Source organism: Mytilus galloprovincialis, chromosome 9 (assembly GCF_965363235.1).
Source record: "Mytilus galloprovincialis chromosome 9, xbMytGall1.hap1.1, whole genome shotgun sequence".
NCBI classification, from domain to species: Eukaryota; Metazoa; Mollusca; class Bivalvia; order Mytilida; family Mytilidae; genus Mytilus; species Mytilus galloprovincialis.
This window is the reverse complement of record NC_134846.1, coordinates 46,099,076-46,116,539: the sequence shown is the minus strand read 5'-3', so window position 1 is coordinate 46,116,539 and position 17,464 is coordinate 46,099,076. Positions and strand designations below refer to the sequence as shown.

The 17,464-nt window shown below is 32.6% G+C and overlaps 1 protein-coding gene across 2 annotated transcripts in view; it reads right to left on the bottom strand.

Moving 5' to 3' along the window:
- LOC143045113 (protein CLEC16A-like) overlaps nucleotides 1–17,464 on the bottom strand; it is a 140,391-nt gene that overhangs the window by 31,182 nt on the left and 91,745 nt on the right. For both annotated transcript variants that reach the window (XM_076217433.1, XM_076217434.1), the window contains exons 19-20: nucleotides 12,095–12,215; nucleotides 5,126–5,168 (exon numbers count right to left, since the gene is read on the bottom strand). In XM_076217433.1, coding sequence (XP_076073548.1) covers nucleotides 5,126–5,168; nucleotides 12,095–12,215 — 164 coding nt within the window. The remainder of the gene's footprint in view (nucleotides 1–5,125; nucleotides 5,169–12,094; nucleotides 12,216–17,464) is intronic.

Sequence of the window (17,464 nt, the reverse complement as noted above, 5' to 3'; positions counted from 1 at the left end):
GAACGCCATACTAATTAAAGAACCTTAGTGAGCATGCTCACATACCCCACGTCCCCACATTGTCATTGGAGAAATTAAATAAGTATAAGAAAAAAAAATTGTATGAGAAAAAATATTGAATAATAATTTCCTGTCAATATACATAGTATGTCCTTATTATCTACAAAATTTCATGAAATTCTGTTGTGTGTTTTCAGAGGAGTTGAGATGACAAACTGTTGCAGAAGTACATTGAGGCAAATAAGTTCAAAGGGGCATAACTCCTAGAAAAACTAGAGGCTCTAAAGAGCCTGTGTCGCTCACCTTGGTCTATGTGCATATTAAACAAAGGACACAAATGGTTTCATGACAAAATTGTATTTTGGTGATGGTGATGTGTTTGAAGTTCTTACTTTACTGAACGATTTTGCTTCTTACAATTATATCTATAATGAACTTTGCCCATTAGTAACAGAGAACTATATTTGGTAAAAATTTACATATATTTACCAAATTAATGAAAATTGTTAAAAATTGACTATAAAGGGCAATAACTCCTTAAGGGGTCAATTGACCATTTAGGTCATGTTGACTTATTTGTAGATCTTACTTTGCTGAACATTATTGCTGTTTACAGTTTATCGCTATCTATAATAGTATTCAAGATAACCAAAAACGGCAAAATTTCTTTAAAAATTACCAATTGGAGGGCAGCAACCCAACAATCAGTTGTCCAATTCATCTGAAAAATTCAGGGCAGATAGATATTGACTTGATTAACAATTTAACTTCTTGTCAGATTTGCTCTAGATGCTTTGAATTCATAGTTATAAGCCAAAAACTGCATTTTACCCCTATGTTCTATTTTTAGCCGTGGCGGCCATCTTGGTTGAATGGCCAGGTCATCGGACACATTTTTCAAACTAGATACCCCAAAGATGATTGTGGCCTAGTAGTTTCAGTGGAGATTTTGTAAAAGATTACTTAGATTTATGAAAAATGGTTAAAGATTGACTATAAAGGGCAATAACTCCTGAAGGGGTCAACTGACCATTTTGGTCATGTTGACTTATTTGTAGATCTTACTTTGCTGAACATTATTGCTGTTTACAATTTATCTCTATCTATAATAATATTCAAGATAATAACCAAAAACAGCAAAATTTCCTCAAAATTACCAATTCAGGGGCAGCAACCCAACAACCGATTGACCGATTCATCTGAAAATTTCAGGGCAGATAGATCTTGACCTGATAAACATTTTTATCCCATGTCAGATTTCCTCAAAATGCTTTGGTTTTTGAGTTATAAGCCAAAAACTGCATTTTACCCCTATGTTCTATTTTTAGCGGTGGCGGCCATCTTGGTTGGTTGACCAGGTCACGCCACACATTTTTTAAACTAGATACCCCAAAGATGATTGTGGCCAAGTTTGGATTAATTTGGCCCAGTAGTTTCAGAGGAGAAGATTTTTGTAAAAGATTAATTTAATTTATGAAAAATGGTTAAAATTGACTATAAAGGGCAATAACTCCTAAACGGGTCAACTGACCATTTTGGTCATGTTGACTTATTTGTAGATCTTACTTTGATGAACATTATTGCTGTTTACAGTTTATCTCTATCTATAATAATATTCAAGATAATAACCAAAAACAGCAAAATTTCCTCAAAATTACCAATTCAGGGGCAGCAACCCAACAACCGATTGACCGATTCATCTGAAAATTTCAGGGCAGATAGATCTTGACCTGATAAACATTTTTATCCCGTCAGATTTCCTCAAAATGCTTTGGTTTTTGAGTTATAAGCCAAAAACTGCATTTTACCCCTTTGTTCTATTTTTAGCCGTGGCGGCCATCTTGGTTGGTTGACCAGGTCACGCCACACATTTTTTAAACTAGATACCCCAAAGATGATTGTGGCCAAGTTTGGATTAATTTGGCCCAGTAGTTTCAGAGGAGAAGATTTTTGTAAAAGATTACTTTAATTAACGAAAAATGGTTAAAAATTGACTATAAAGGGCAATAACTCCTAAACGGGTCAACTGACCATTTTGGTCATGTTGACTTATTTGTAGATCTTACTTTGATGAACATTATTGCTGTTTACAGTTTATCTCTATCTATAATAATATTCAAGATAATAACCAAAAACAGCAAAATTTCCTCAAAATTACCAATTCAGGGGCAGCAACCCAACAACCGATTGACCGATTCATCTGAAAATTTCAGGGCAGATAGATCTTGACCTGATAAACATTTTTACCCCATGCCAGATTTGCTCTAAATGCTTTGGTTTTTGAGTTATAAGCCAAAAACTGCATTTTACCCCTATGTTCTATTTTTAGACGTGGCGGCCATCTTGGTTGGTTGACCGGGTCACGCCACACATTTTTTAAACTAGATACCCCAATGATGATTGTGGCCAAGTTTGGTTTGATTTGGCCCAGTAGTTTCAGAGGAGAAGATTTTTGTAAAAGTTAACGACGACGGACGACGACGACGACGCCGGACGACGGACGCCAAGTGATGAGAAAAGCTCACTTGGCCCTTCGGGCCAGGTGAGCTAAAAATTGAACCGTAATTTCCTGTTGATATGCACATCTACATAGTATGTCCTTATTATCTACAAAGTTTCATGAAATTCTGTTGTGTGGTTTGAGAGGAGTTGCGATGACAAACTGTTGCAGTAGTACATTAAAGGAAATAAGTTCAAAGGGGTGTAACTCCTAGAAAAAAAATTGAATCGCAATTTCCCGTCGATATGCACAACTACATAGTATGTCCTTATTATCGGAAAAGGTTTCGTGAAATTCTGTTGTGTGGTTTGAGAGGAGTTGCGATGACAAACTGTTGCAGTAATACATTAAAGTAAATAAGTTCAAAGGGGCGTAACTCCTAGAAAAAAAATTGAATCGCAATTTCCCGTCGATATGCACAACAACATAGTATGTCCTTATTATCTGAAAAGGTTTTGTGAAATTCTGTTGTGTGGTTTGAGAGGAGTTGCGATGACAAACTGTTGCAGTAGTACATTAAAGGAAATAAGTTCAAAGGGGCGTAACTCCTAGAAAAAAAATTGAATCGCAATTTCCCGTCGATATGCACAACTACATAGTATGTCCTTATTATCGGAAAAGGTTTCATGAAATTCTGTTGTGTGGTTTGAGAGGAGTTGTGATGACAAACTGTTGCAGTAGTACATTAAAGTAAATAGGTTCAAAGGGGCGTAACTCCTAGAAAAAAAATTGAATCGCAATTTCCCGTCGATATGCACAACTACATAGTTTGTCCTTATTATCTGAAAAGGTTTCGTGAAATTCTGTAGTGTGGTTTGAGAGGAGTTGCGATGACAAACTGTTGCAGTAGTATATTAAAGTAAATAAGTTCAAAGGGGCGTAACTCCTAGAAAAAAAATTGAATCGCAATTTCCCGTCGATATGCACAACTACATAGCATGTCCTTATTATCTGAAAAGGTTTCGTGAAATTCTGTTGTGTGGTTTGAGAGGAGTTGCGATGACAAGAAACAGGACTGACGGACTGACGGACGGACGGACGGACGGACTGACGGACGGACAGACGGACGGGTCAAAAACATTATACCCTCCGCAACTTCGTTGCGTGGAGTATAATTACCAAATTGTACACAAGAAACTAAAATTAAAATAATAAAATCTTTTTCCACCTACTTTTATCAAACCTTCAATAAACTGTTTACAAAACTTTGAATTTTTGAAATACTAATGCTTTTCTAACTCAGGAATCAATTACCTAAGCTGTATTTTGCAACACTTCAAGGATTTTTTTTACCTATGTTCTTCAACTTTGTACTTTATTTGGCCTTTTTAACTTTTTTTATTCGAGCGTCACTGATGAGTTTTTGTAAAGGAAACGCTCATCTGGGGCAAATACAAAATTCCAATCCTGGTATCTATGATGAATTTATTCACACAACTCAATAATAACTAAATTGTTCCCCATTCAAGCTTGCTTTTAGTATGTAAAAATACTAGTAAAGTGTGGAAAAAAAATGGGAAGGACAGTCATGGGTGACATTAAGTCCCCCTTTGGCTTAGCAGCGAGAGCATAAAATATATTATAATTACATGGATCTTTATCCTGCTCCCCTCCCTGGACTATGAAAATTAAGGATAATTAATTGTTGTCTTAGGCAAACATCCAGCAGAAAAACAGACTATTAGATATCATATCTGTATACAAGATGTTGATTATCTGATTTTTCTACAAACAGTTTACATGTTTACTGATGTTGCTACTGAAATAACATTCTTTAACATGCAATGAAGATAAGACAAATATGCACACAAACAAATATAGATTAAAGGTGCTTTGAAATACTACTCTTAGTAAACTTTGACAGATGGTATCAAAGTCTATATACAGTGTGTTATCAGTTTGATTAAATAGTTTACAGTCACTCAGACAAAAGAGAACATATATTAATTAGGATATTCTAACAATTATTTCTATTTAATTCATCTGGAAGCTCGTGTATGATACATATGATACAATCATCATGTCTTATGGCTCGTGTCTGATACAATCACCAGGCTTTAACACTCGTGTGTGGTGTAATTATCAAGCTTTCAGGCTACAACAGTTTTTTTTACCATATTTAAGCAGCTCAAATTGAGCCATGAAATTTAATAAGGATATTTTATGTATTTGCAAAATCTAGTAAGCATGAATGTGCCTGTCCAAAATTTCAGTGAATGTGATTTAGTGTTTTTTATGTTAAAAAATTATATTTCTTTTCTGTTTAATTTCAGCATAAATCAGGCCACTGGTTTTGTTTAGTTGGGGCCTTTAATAGTTTTATTCGTTGTTAAGGACCTTGAGACCTATAGCACATCTTTTTGAACTGTAATGTACTGGTGGTTTTTGCTATTTTTATTTCTATTTCATACCCTTATTTGGGCCGAGTAATACTTTTGTTTGTAAATAATATTACAAACTCTATATTGAGCAAACAATGTTCTAATAATAATTACTTTAGAAGGATATTTATGATTACAAAAATAATAGAGACTTTACACAGAATTTCCACAGTTGACACCTATGACAATATATAGGGTACCAGTGTTTTATAAACTGGGATATTTCTACTGCAGGATATCTTACCTTTCTTTGGTAACCACTGTACATGCTATTAAGTCACTGTTATCTGAAAGAAAAAATATCTATCTGAATTAAAACAGACCAAGCCACAGAGAATCTTAACTCATTTATAATCGTTTTTTGAAATTGCATGAGACATTGCTGATACAAACTTGCAACATAATATTCATAAGAATCTGGCATGAACTGTCCATAAAGAGTGGATGAAAGGTAGATGTATGCCAGGAATTTCTATATATCTCCTGCACTATTTTGTGTGGGAAACATTGTGATGACTGCTTTACTTAATCTAATATCAACTCATTAGAAAGTTAATTTGATGCTTTAATTAATCTAATATCACCTCATTAGAAAGTTAATTTGATGCTTTACTTAATCTAATATCACCTCATTAGAAAGTTAATTTGATGCTTTACTTAATCTAATATCACCTCATTAGAAAGTTAATTTGATGCTTTACTTAATCTAATATCGCCTCATTAGAAAGTTAATTTGATGCTTTACTTAATCTAATATCACCTCATTAGAAAGTTAATTTGATGCTTTACTTAATCTAATATCACCTCATTAGAAAGTTAATTTGATGCTTTACTTAATCTAATATCACCTCATTAGAAAGTTAATTTGATGCTTTACTTAATCTAATATCACCTCATTAGAAAGTTAATTTGATGCTTTACTTAATCTAATATCACCTCATTAGAAAGTTAATTTGATGCTTTACTTAATGTAATATCACCTCATTAGAAAGTTAATTTGATGCTTTACTTAATCTAATATCACCTCATTAGAAAGTTAATTTGATGCTTTACTTAATCTAATATCACCTCATTAGAAAGTTAATTTGATGCTTTACTTAATCTAATATCACCTCATTAGAAAGTTAATTTGAAGGTATTGTACAAAATTGTATAAAAGAGGGACGAAAGATACCAGAGGGACAGTCAAACTCATAAATCGAAAATAAACTGACAACGCCATGGCTAAAATGAAAAGGACAAACAGACAAACAATAGTACACACAAGACAACATAGAAAACTAAAGAATGAACCACACGAACCCCAACAAAAACTAGGGGTGATCTCAGGTAAACTTAAAAGAGATATCAGAAAATCAAGAAACTACTTTCAGTGCATGTCTTATTGTTTATTAGTAAATTGAAGATCAAACATACACATTTTTTACCTAGAGTGAAATCTTTTGTAATACTTGAAATACTAATATATTATTTGACAGATGAATAACACTGTATTTTTTTTTTTTTTTTAAATTCACTTTTCTTTTTTCCTGGATATCATGATAAGGTTTTTTATGATCTATCTACAACCTTTTAAATGATTTGGATGTGGTCTATCTTTTTAAAGTGTGACCTATACAAATGTATTCAATTAAAATAATACAAATCGTGAAAAAAACCTTCAATGGAGGTATCAGTTTTCTGCAATGTGTAACATAATAGGCCTTTAGTTCTAAAATGACGTAAAACCATTCTTATGAAAAGATTTATATCCAGACTATGACCAATACATAGGTGAATTAGTACAAAAATCAAATGATATTTGATTCAGTATATATATAATAAAAATAATGACCCCAAAAAAGGACATTTTATTAATAATTACATGGAGATTTCCCTTTTGTTGTATGCAAACTATCTTTATATATTCTTTCACGACAAATTTCAGTTCAAAAACTAAATTGTATACTTGCAAAAGTATTTCATTCAGTCTTATGAAAGTAATTACTAGAGAAATAAAATTTGTCAAGATACAGTAAACTCATTTCATATTGGTCTCTCTTATTTTCATAACCAAAACATTTTTTAGCAAACAATATAACAATAACTCAAATAAACCTCTCAGTTACCCTGCTAAATTTAATTTGGGAAGTTGTCCATTTCTTAAATATCCCTGAATGAAATGAAAATACTTCTGAGAAGTTTCTAGAAAATAGTTTAAACTAGGCGACTTTTTTGTATTTGTTTGAGATGTACTCCATCACCATGCAAGATCAATTGTTTTTGTCATTACATTGGATTTTGTACATGCTATCTCTTAATCAGGGTGATTTAAGTTTGGTCCTTTAATTTCATTCAAACTTTAGTTTAGATTCAAAATCAACGGTTACATGATCTAAGTTTCGATCTTTACATTATAAAAAGTGTCAAATATGACCCTAAATTGAAAGTTAAAATATTTAACTATTACCGCCATCAAATATTTAATTTAAATCGATATAATTTAAGACTATTTACAATGATTCCTTAGCAGCGTCATGTACTAGAGTTTAATATTAGACAGTACTATTTGTAATTTCTTAAATGTTTAAAAAAACAGTCGCACAAGAAGGGCTATCTTCAGTTTGCGGAAGAGTTTCAAACTTTTCTTGATATTGAAACACTTTTAGTATAAATATAGCAAGCACCCACTATCCAATTTCTTTTGTTGATTCAAACACAAGTGGATAGTAGGGACTGGCTTTGCCAAAACTGAAGCATTTTCAGCTGTTTTAGAGTTAAAATGTGGCAAACCTTCAACAGATTTACTACCATCTATAGAAACATAAACTGGCAAATTTTCTACCGTCTTTTATTCACAATATGCAAAATGAATTAAAATTTATGATTTCAGATTGGTAATTATTTTATGTACAGTTTAAGCCATACAAATTCATTTCCTATGAAAAATTAGTTTTATTTCTGTATAATAACTCTTACTGCGGAAGTCATGAAAATAAAACTGCTGTGAATATTTCCTTGTTTACAGAAGACAAAACTTAGGAAATCATTTGAAATTAGGATGGTTTCTTCCTCATGCAAAGCTTTGTTTTCTTGCCCGGGCTTGGCTATACATATTATTTGAGTTGTGATTTATTTCAGCTCTTTAAAGCCTGTATCAGGTTTGGATTTGAAAATATATTTGATTCGTCTCCAGAGTCACTGAAAAGACATCATTTATTGGAATGCACATCTGGTGCAGGTAAAATTTGTACATTAAATAATTTAATGTTCTAGCACATCTTCTATAGTTTCCTGTTTCTATTGAAACAGACATCAACTCTAATGTCACAAACTTGTCAATTATTGTGTATTCATTAATATTCCTAGAATAACAATTTTTGTTGATTTCATTGGTAGAGGGAGAAAGCATTAATTTAAATAGTGACTGTGTAATAATACCCATAGATTTAAAAAAAACAACAAAAAAAAACAAGAATATGTCCCAAGTACACGGATGCCCCACTTGCACTATCATTTTTTATGTTCAGTGGACCGTGAAATAGGGGTAAAATCTCTAATTTGGAATTAAAATTAGAAAGATCATATCATAAAGAACATGTGTACTAAGTTTCAAGTTGATTGGACTTCAACTTCATAAAAAACTACCTTGACCAAAAACTTTAACCTGAAGCAGGACGAACGGACAGACAAACAGACGAACAAATGAACGGTCGGATGAACGAACAAACAAATGCACAGACCAGAAAACCTTTTGCCCCTCTACTAATCTAGGTGGGGCATAATGGGGCATAAAATAGAAAAGATATTTGATAAGAGCAAATAATTAGAACAGGAAATAAGGTACCATCAAATAGTAAATTTTCCTTCAACCAAAAAATGTATATATGAATGAAAATAAACTAGTCAATAATAATTGTTAAGTGTATGTTATATATTTTTTCTATAATTTCATGTATAAAGTTAAAATTGTATTTGTCAATTTACTGTTATGATAACAAATAAATATTAAAGTCTGAAATTATTATTTTTAAAGTAAGGAGTATTGCTAAAACGTCACTCATAAACATAGCAACTAAAGAATGCTTTTTTCTAACGAGGTAAATTAGTCCTCTGTCAAACTAAGACAAATAAATGTACATTTCATATACTTAGTTTAATGACACGAACGAGTTTTTAATCTGTTGTCAAGCAAACACCATACAAGGATAATGCTAATACCTGGAATTGTGTCAACATTATTTACTCAATTCCAGGAAAAACAGTTTATGAACTATATCCCTCCTAGTTAAGGAGATATGTGCATATAAACAATCAGATTATAAAATAAACTAATTTTATGTTCCCAAATCTGAACTTACACTTATAAAGTTTCTTTAAGGTCAACAAATAGACTTACTTCGAACTGTAAATGTTATCAATATCTATTGGGAACAGTTTTTGTTGCAAAATATGGACTTTAAAAAGTGTCATAAAGTTCGATAGACCAAGTTCTATAAAATGATTATTAGTCTTATAGAATTTGCCCTCATGCGAAATGTTTCTTAGATTATTTTTTTTTAAAAACACCCATACAAACAAACACCCCAACATGTAAACTGAATTCACAAACTAGCTGTTAGTTACTAGTATACAAGATTATGGTAGACTGAGCCTATTCAAACAAAGTTTGAAGTGGCTGCCATCCTGAAAACTGTCAAGTATTAATTTTCTTGTTTTCTGGGGTCAGACCTGTTTGCTTGGTTTTATCTATTTGTTTTTCCTATTTCTAATTTGGATTTTCTCTTTCTCCAGTTTATCTTCATATTAAAATTAAAATCATTGAAACCCTAGCCGGAATTTTACACTTTATACAACATGTACAATAGATTGCCTACTCTTATTTAACCATTACATGTTGCAAACATAATATATTACTGATCAGATGAATAATCAGCTTTATTCTAGTAAATACAATTGCTAACATTTTTGGTATCTCGTTTTATAGTAAACATATTTTTTTATCAATTAATTTCAAGTTGAAGAATTAATAGGAACCGGAAACAAGTTGTTAACTTATTTTAATTTGTTTCCTAAAAACTTTAGTATATTGCAAAATAAAAAGTATTTGTACTATTTCTTAAATATGTAACTCTCCTTAAGGAAAATTTAAGAAAATCTAACAAATCTTGGATATGTTTATTTTAATTGGTTTAATTTTTCATGAATTAATAAAAATTATATTTTTTAGATGTCTGATTTTGTGGATTAAAGTTACAAGCCTTTACTCTAAGTTGCACATTCAAATTCATGATTTACTATACCATAGATGTATAAACCCACCAAATCCACAAAATTGGTACCCCACAAGTTTTTTTTCAAAAAATGTGTCAACCTTTACTCATGAAACAAGACTCAATTCTACTTATAAACCCAGTCTAAATGATCTCTTGTCATTTGATTTTTTCACTACAAGATACCAGATATGCAGCCATTTGATTTTTTGCTCTACATCATACTAATGAAACTGCTATAAATTCCATCAGGAATAAAATAAAGATTTCTCTTTAAATAAGTACTGAAAAACAGGGGGAATCACCTTTTCTTTTAACATTTTATGAGAATTTCCATAAGGATCTTTTGAAATTTAAAAAAAAGGAAGTGGCAAAAATATACAATGACTTATGTTCATATTTGATTTCCTCGTGACCCTGATAATGTATTTAAACAAGTAACACAACATTTTTTCCTTAAAGCTGCATTTCTTAGAAATGTTATTTTTCATGTTTGGTTTGTTGAAAAGATCTTTAACATCCTCTTATCTTGATTCAACTTGATAGATAAACATATCTTATCTTACAGCACACTTATTTTTAAACTTTAAGTTCAAGGAAAAAACTTCTAAATACAAAGTTAATTCATACAAACAATTTAGATATGAAAATTTTCAATGATCAATTTCATTGTATTCAAAAGATGATGTACTCTCAAAATATACATTAATAACTTAATAAGGATTGAAAATGTCAAGAATATAAAACTATATTCTATGTTTCATTTAAAACAAGAATGTGTCCTCAGTACACGAATGCCCCATTCGCACTATCATTTTCTATGTTCAGTGGACCGTGAAATTCGGGTAAAATCTCTAATTTGGCATTAAAATTAAAAAGATCATATCATAGGGAACATGTGTACCAAGTTTGAAGTCAATTGGACTTCAACTTCATCAAAAACTACCTTGACCAAAAACTTTAACCTGAAGCGGGACAGACGGACGAACAGACAGACAGACGGACGGACGGACGGACGAACGGACGGACGGACGAACGGACGCACAGACCAGAAAACATAATGCCCCTCTACTATCGTAGGTGGGGCATAAAAAATCAAAATAAACAAAATCCCCAATGATGTATTATTTTCATGTCAGCAATTTTTGTTTATAACAATAAATTGTTCAATATACACGTACTCTTCTTCTTGCCCAAGATGCATGGCGATGCAGCTGGCAAATTATCTAAAACAACATGAATGGGTATTTTGTTTTCACTTACTACTTTTAATCAAAATATTTAACTAGACAATTCAGACATTTATAATGTGCTTTATAAGGAATATGACAAAAACCAACCTATATTTATGCAAATAATATTTTTTCAACATTTTATTTGGTGTTGAATAGTTTACTATATGTGTATAATTTTATAAAAAAGGTACCAATGAACTTAAGTGAGTAAAAACACTTTACTTTCAGTTGTAAACCCATTTCAATTTGTTTTTCAACATAAACCTCCCGGACAAGACAGGTGACAGGTTGATAGCTCTGATGTCTGGTAGCCTTTTTTTTTTTAGGTCTTTTGAGCTCTGGAACATCAGAGCACAATCCAAATAGTAAATAGGGAAAGTGCTGAACCATACGCTGACATATAGTTGTTAATTTATGTGTCATTTTGTCTCTTGTGGAGAGTTGTCTCATTGGCAATCATACCACATCTTTTTTTTTCATATTGTGGCAGCAAGCTTCCATCAAAAATTAAATTGTGTATGATTTATCTATTTGAGAATGGATCTTTCATGATTTCAAAATAGAAACTTGTCATCAAGTCTGCATCAGCAAATTCAAGCAATTTCCATGTTTTCCAAATACACTGGGCTCTGAAGTTCCATGGCTCAAACACAGCCAATGAAAATTTATCAGAAGTCAGCAATCTCAGACTAAGGTCATATAAAGCATTTAACTAACAGTACTTACTGAGATCTAAGATGTCTGATACTTTAATACAGGAATCTTCTTTGGTCAGTGGTAGCTGACCTTCTGTTTCTTGTAACAAAGTTAATGATAAGTCCCTCACCAGGAAAAACACTCTTATTGCCTGAAAAATGAAAGATAAACAAGGTGAATAAATTATTTCATTTTGTCAGTTGATCTTAACCAAATTAACCATTTTATAGTTCTTTGAATACATTAATCTGTCCTGAGTAAGGAATCTGATGTTCAGTGGTTGTTGTTTGTCATGTTTCTGGATTGTCGTTTTTTTTATATCAATTGTACCATTGGTTTCCCTGTTTAAATGGTTTTAAACTTATTATATATAAGAAACTACTTTTGTCACTCAGAACAGTTGGAGGACTAAATCAACAACCAGAACTGTGTGCTACTGAAAATGAAAACACATATGTTAGCTTGGGACAGACAGAAAGATGTGGGAAAACATCTTTCCCTTTCCCCTGGAGTTGAGGTATAAATAAGAACACACTAAACATTATCTGCTAGCTTGTAGCGTTTTAGCTATCTGGAGAATTTTATCTAGCCTGGATTTATGACCTCAATCATTATGGCTAGACATGGGGGAATATATGTCAGTAGCTTGCATTGCACTGATCAAGACTTGATCGAGTACTTTTGAGTTGTGAGAGAACCATGTAAACAATAAATGAATAGATCTTGTTTTGTTTGATCAACTGTTGATAAAAAGCATAAATCAATTGTGTTTGGCTATTAATTCAACACTTTAAAATCATTATAGTATAATAGGTATTTTACATCAATTTTGAGACTGAACTTATATATAGCAATCAAATTAATCATTTCTTGCCATATGTTAGAAACTGATGAGGATATACCAATAATGCATTGTTCTTATATCAACACTGGAAAATCATATGTTTGTTAGTTTCTCTCAATTATTACTGACCTCAGATGAATTGGGCTATTCTGTTAAGGTTAGTCTCCCTCAATTATTACTGACCTCAGATGAATTGGGCTATTCTGTTAATGTCAGTCTCCCTCAATTATTACTGACCTCAAATGAATTGGGCTATTCTGTTAAGGTCAGTCTCCCTCAATTATTACTGACCTCAGATGAATTAGGCTATTCTGTTAAGGTCAGTCTCCCTCAATTATTACTGACCTCAGATGAATTGGGCTATTCTGTTAAGGTCAGTCTCCCTCAATTATTACTGACCTCAGATGAATTGGGCTATTCTGTTAAGGTCAGTCTCCCTCAATTATTACTGACCTCAGATGAATTAGGCTATTCTGTTAAGGTCAGTCTCCCTCAATTATTACTGACCTCAGATGAATTGGGCTATTCTGTTAAGGTCAGTCTCCCTCAATTATTACTGACCTCAGATGAATTGGGCTATTCTGTTAAGGTCAGTCTCCCTCAATTATTACTGACCTCAGATGAATTGGGCTTTTCTGTTAAGGTCAGTCTCCCTCAATTATTACTGACCTCAGATGAATTGGGCTATTCTGTTAAGGTCAGTCTCCCTCAATTATTACTGACCTCAGATGAATTGGGCTTTTCTGTTAAGGTCAGTCTCCCTCAATTATTACTGACCTCAGATGAATTGGGCTATTCTGTTAATGTCAGTCTCCCTCAATTATTACTGACCTCAGATGAATTGGGCTATTCTGTTAAGGTCAGTCTCCCTCAATTATTACTGACCTCAGATGAATTGGGCTATTCTGTTAAGGTCAGTCTCCCTCAATTATTACTGACCTCAGATGAATTGGGCTTTTCTGTTAAGGTCAGTCTCCCTCAATTATTACTGACCTCAGATGAATTGGGCTATTCTGTTAAGGTCAGTCTCCCTCAATTATTACTGACCTCAGATGAATTGGGCTATTCTGTTAAAGTCAGTCTCCCTCAATTATTACTGACCTCAGATGAATTGGGCTATTCTGTTAAGGTCAGTCTCCCTCAATTATTACTGACCTCAGATGAATTGGGCTTTTCTGTTAAGGTCAGTCTCCCTCAATTATTACTGACCTCAGATGAATTGGGCTATTCTGTTAAGGTCAGTCTCCCTCAATTATTACTGACCTCAGATGAATTAGGCTATTCTGTTAAGGTCTTATATGGTCATATAGCTCCATACTTTTCACCCAAAATACACATACATGTCTTTTAAATGTTCAGGTTTGAATGTTCCTGATGAAACTAAATCAAGGAAAGTACTTGAGAGGCCCAACATTTATAATGTGTTTATTCATTAATGAAGTTGCAAAAATTATTTTTCCATTTATTATGTTTGTAAGATAATTATTTCAGTTATGTGCTTCAAATAGTAAACACATCAAACATAACTGCAATGGCAAACAACTTCAACTTTAAAATACCTTATTTCATATAATAAACCAAAATAATGTTACATAAACTAAACAAGAGTGCACACGCTGAAATGTCTCGCCTTCTATACTAATCATTGATATTATGTTGATAGTCCTAAGTATAAAGTTAAGCATTATAACAACTGTCACATAAACTTAACATTAACCAAGATAACTAAACAAAGACCAATGAACCTTGAAAATGAGGTCAAGGTCAGATGAACCATGCCAGGCAGACATGTACAGCGAACAATGCTTCTATACAACATATATAGTTGACCTATTACTAATAGTTTAAGAAAAATAGACCAAAACACAAAAACTTAACATTGTGCAATGAACCGTGAAAATGAGGTCACGGTCAAATAAAAACCTGCGCGACTGACATAAAGATCATAAAATATTTCCATACACCAAATATAGTTGACCTATAGCATAGAGTATTAGATAAAAAGACCAAAACTCAAAAACTTAACATTGACCACTGAACCATGAAAATAAGGTCAAGGTCACATGACATCTGCCCGCTAGACATGTACACCTTACAATAATTCCATTCAACAAATATAGTAGACCTATTGCATATAGTATGAGAAAAACAGACCAAAACACAAAAATTTAACTATAACCACTGAACCATGAAAATGAGGTCAAGGTCAGATGACACCTGCCAGTTGGACATGTACACCTTACAGTCCTTCCATACACCGAATATACTACCCCTATTGCTAATAGTATCTGAGATATGGACTTGACCACCAAAACTTAACCTTGTTCACTGATCCATGAAATGAGGTCGAGGTCAAATGAAAACTGTCTGACAGACATGAGGACCTTGCAAGGTACGCACATATCAAATATAGTTATCCTATTACTTATAATAAGAGAGAATTCAACATTACAAAAAATTTGAACTTTTTTTTCAAGTGGTCACTGAACCATGAAAATGAGGTCAAGGACATTGGACATGTGACTGACGGAAACTTCGTAACATGAGGCATCTATATACAAAGTATGAAGCATCCAGATCTTCCACCTTCTAAAATATAAAGCTTTTAAGAAGTTAGCTAACACCGCCGCCGCCGCCGCCGCCGCCGGATCACTATCCCTATGTCGAGCTTTCTGCAACAAAAGTTGCAGGCTCGACAAAAACTGAAATAACAAGGTCAGCAAGTGCCATACATGTACATACAATTTCTCAGTATTTTTTTTTTATTCATTAATGATTTCAAGAAAAAGACATATTTAGGGCATATAAATCTAATAATAAAGATTAACAACAGTGACATATGTTATTTTTAATTAAGACTGTTGAAGAATTCACACTTTTCAAAATTTAACATTTTGTGTTAAAAATTCTGTTTCAACCAAGTCATTAAGGTCTTTCCCCTACATGGGAAAGACCTTATTGTTTTTCTAATGTTTTTTTTTCTTTTTCTTTTTTTTTTTTTTTTTTTTTTTTTTCTTCCAACATTTTTTTGACATGCCCGCCTCTTGTTTCTGTTAAAGTTATTAAGACCAAATATGGACCATCGCTAGATCTCACCCAGATGTATTACCAAATGATCCTGTTAAGGATTTCATCATCCGCTTTGGGAGTTATCTCCCTTTTATTGATTTTTTTCAACATGGCCCTCCCTCGTTGGTTTTAAAGATATCATGACTTTAATTGGACATAATGTAGATCTCATCATGATGTATTACCATGTGAGGCTGAATAGGATTTCATCATCCCCTATGAGAGTTATATCCCCTTGAAACAATTTCTTTCCTTTGCATTTTTCTCAAAAAGTATAAGAGATAGAATCGATTTGAAAACAGCAACATGTACAAGAACAGATGGCAATATTAATGAAGATGTACAATCATTTTGTTATTAACCCTTATAAGGAGTTATTCCCCTTGAAAAATTGTACATAATTTTAGAAAAATTGTATTTCGAGAACCAGAAATCGTAGAGACTTGGGACCTTCACCAATAATCTTTTATTCATGTGACCTTTAATATGCAGTCAAGGTCAAAGGTCACTGAGTGCAAAAAAAAATTACGCTGCAATTTCAAGCTTACATATTAGGAAAACGATAAGACTTTGCTGCATACATACAGCGTATAAAATGTTCCTCTCGACGAGCTCTACAGTTTATACGATAAGCCCAAAAATGTCCGACCGTCTGTTCAAAAGTTACAACGGGATGATTCTTAAAAGTATAGTATTTTGTGTATATCTTTTTAAAGGTAACAGATATCAATCTACTATAAACTGCAAAGATGATCAGTAATTCAAGACCTTCAATTTGAGGTCAATGTCAGGTCATGATGAAATTTCACCTTGACCTTCACATTATACTATGACCTTGACCTTGTGATATTTGAAAGGTTAAGTGGTCCTGAGTTGAATGGTGGTAATCTTATGTCTCTACGACTTCCGGTTTTCAAGTTTGGTATTGCATCATATATTTGATGATTAATTGTGACCTTGGTGAACTTTGAAATTGTCCCAATTCTTTTTCTATAATGTTGTCATTTAACTGTAAATCATTTACCATTTAACAGATTTGAGATATCTATTGTTAATTGTTTTAGTTTTTCTAATGTTTTTTCTTTTTTTTCTTTTTTTTCTTCCAACATTTTTTTGGCATGGCCTCCCTATGTTTCTTTTGAAGTTATCAAGACCAAACATGGACCATCGATAAACCTCATCATGAGGTACAACCAGGTGACCCTGTTAAGGATTTTATCATCCCCTTTAGAAGTTATCTCCCTTTTATTAGTTTTTTTCAACATGGCCCCCTCTCGTTGTTTTTCAAGATATCATTACCTTATTTGGACAATAGGTAGATCTCATCATAATTTATTACCATATGAGGTTGAATAGGATTGCATCGTCCCCTATGAGAGTTATATCCCCTTGAAGCATTTTCTTTCCTTTGCATTTTTCTCAAAAAGTATTAGAGATAGAATTGATTTGAAAACGGCAACATGTACAGGAACAGATGGCAATGTTAA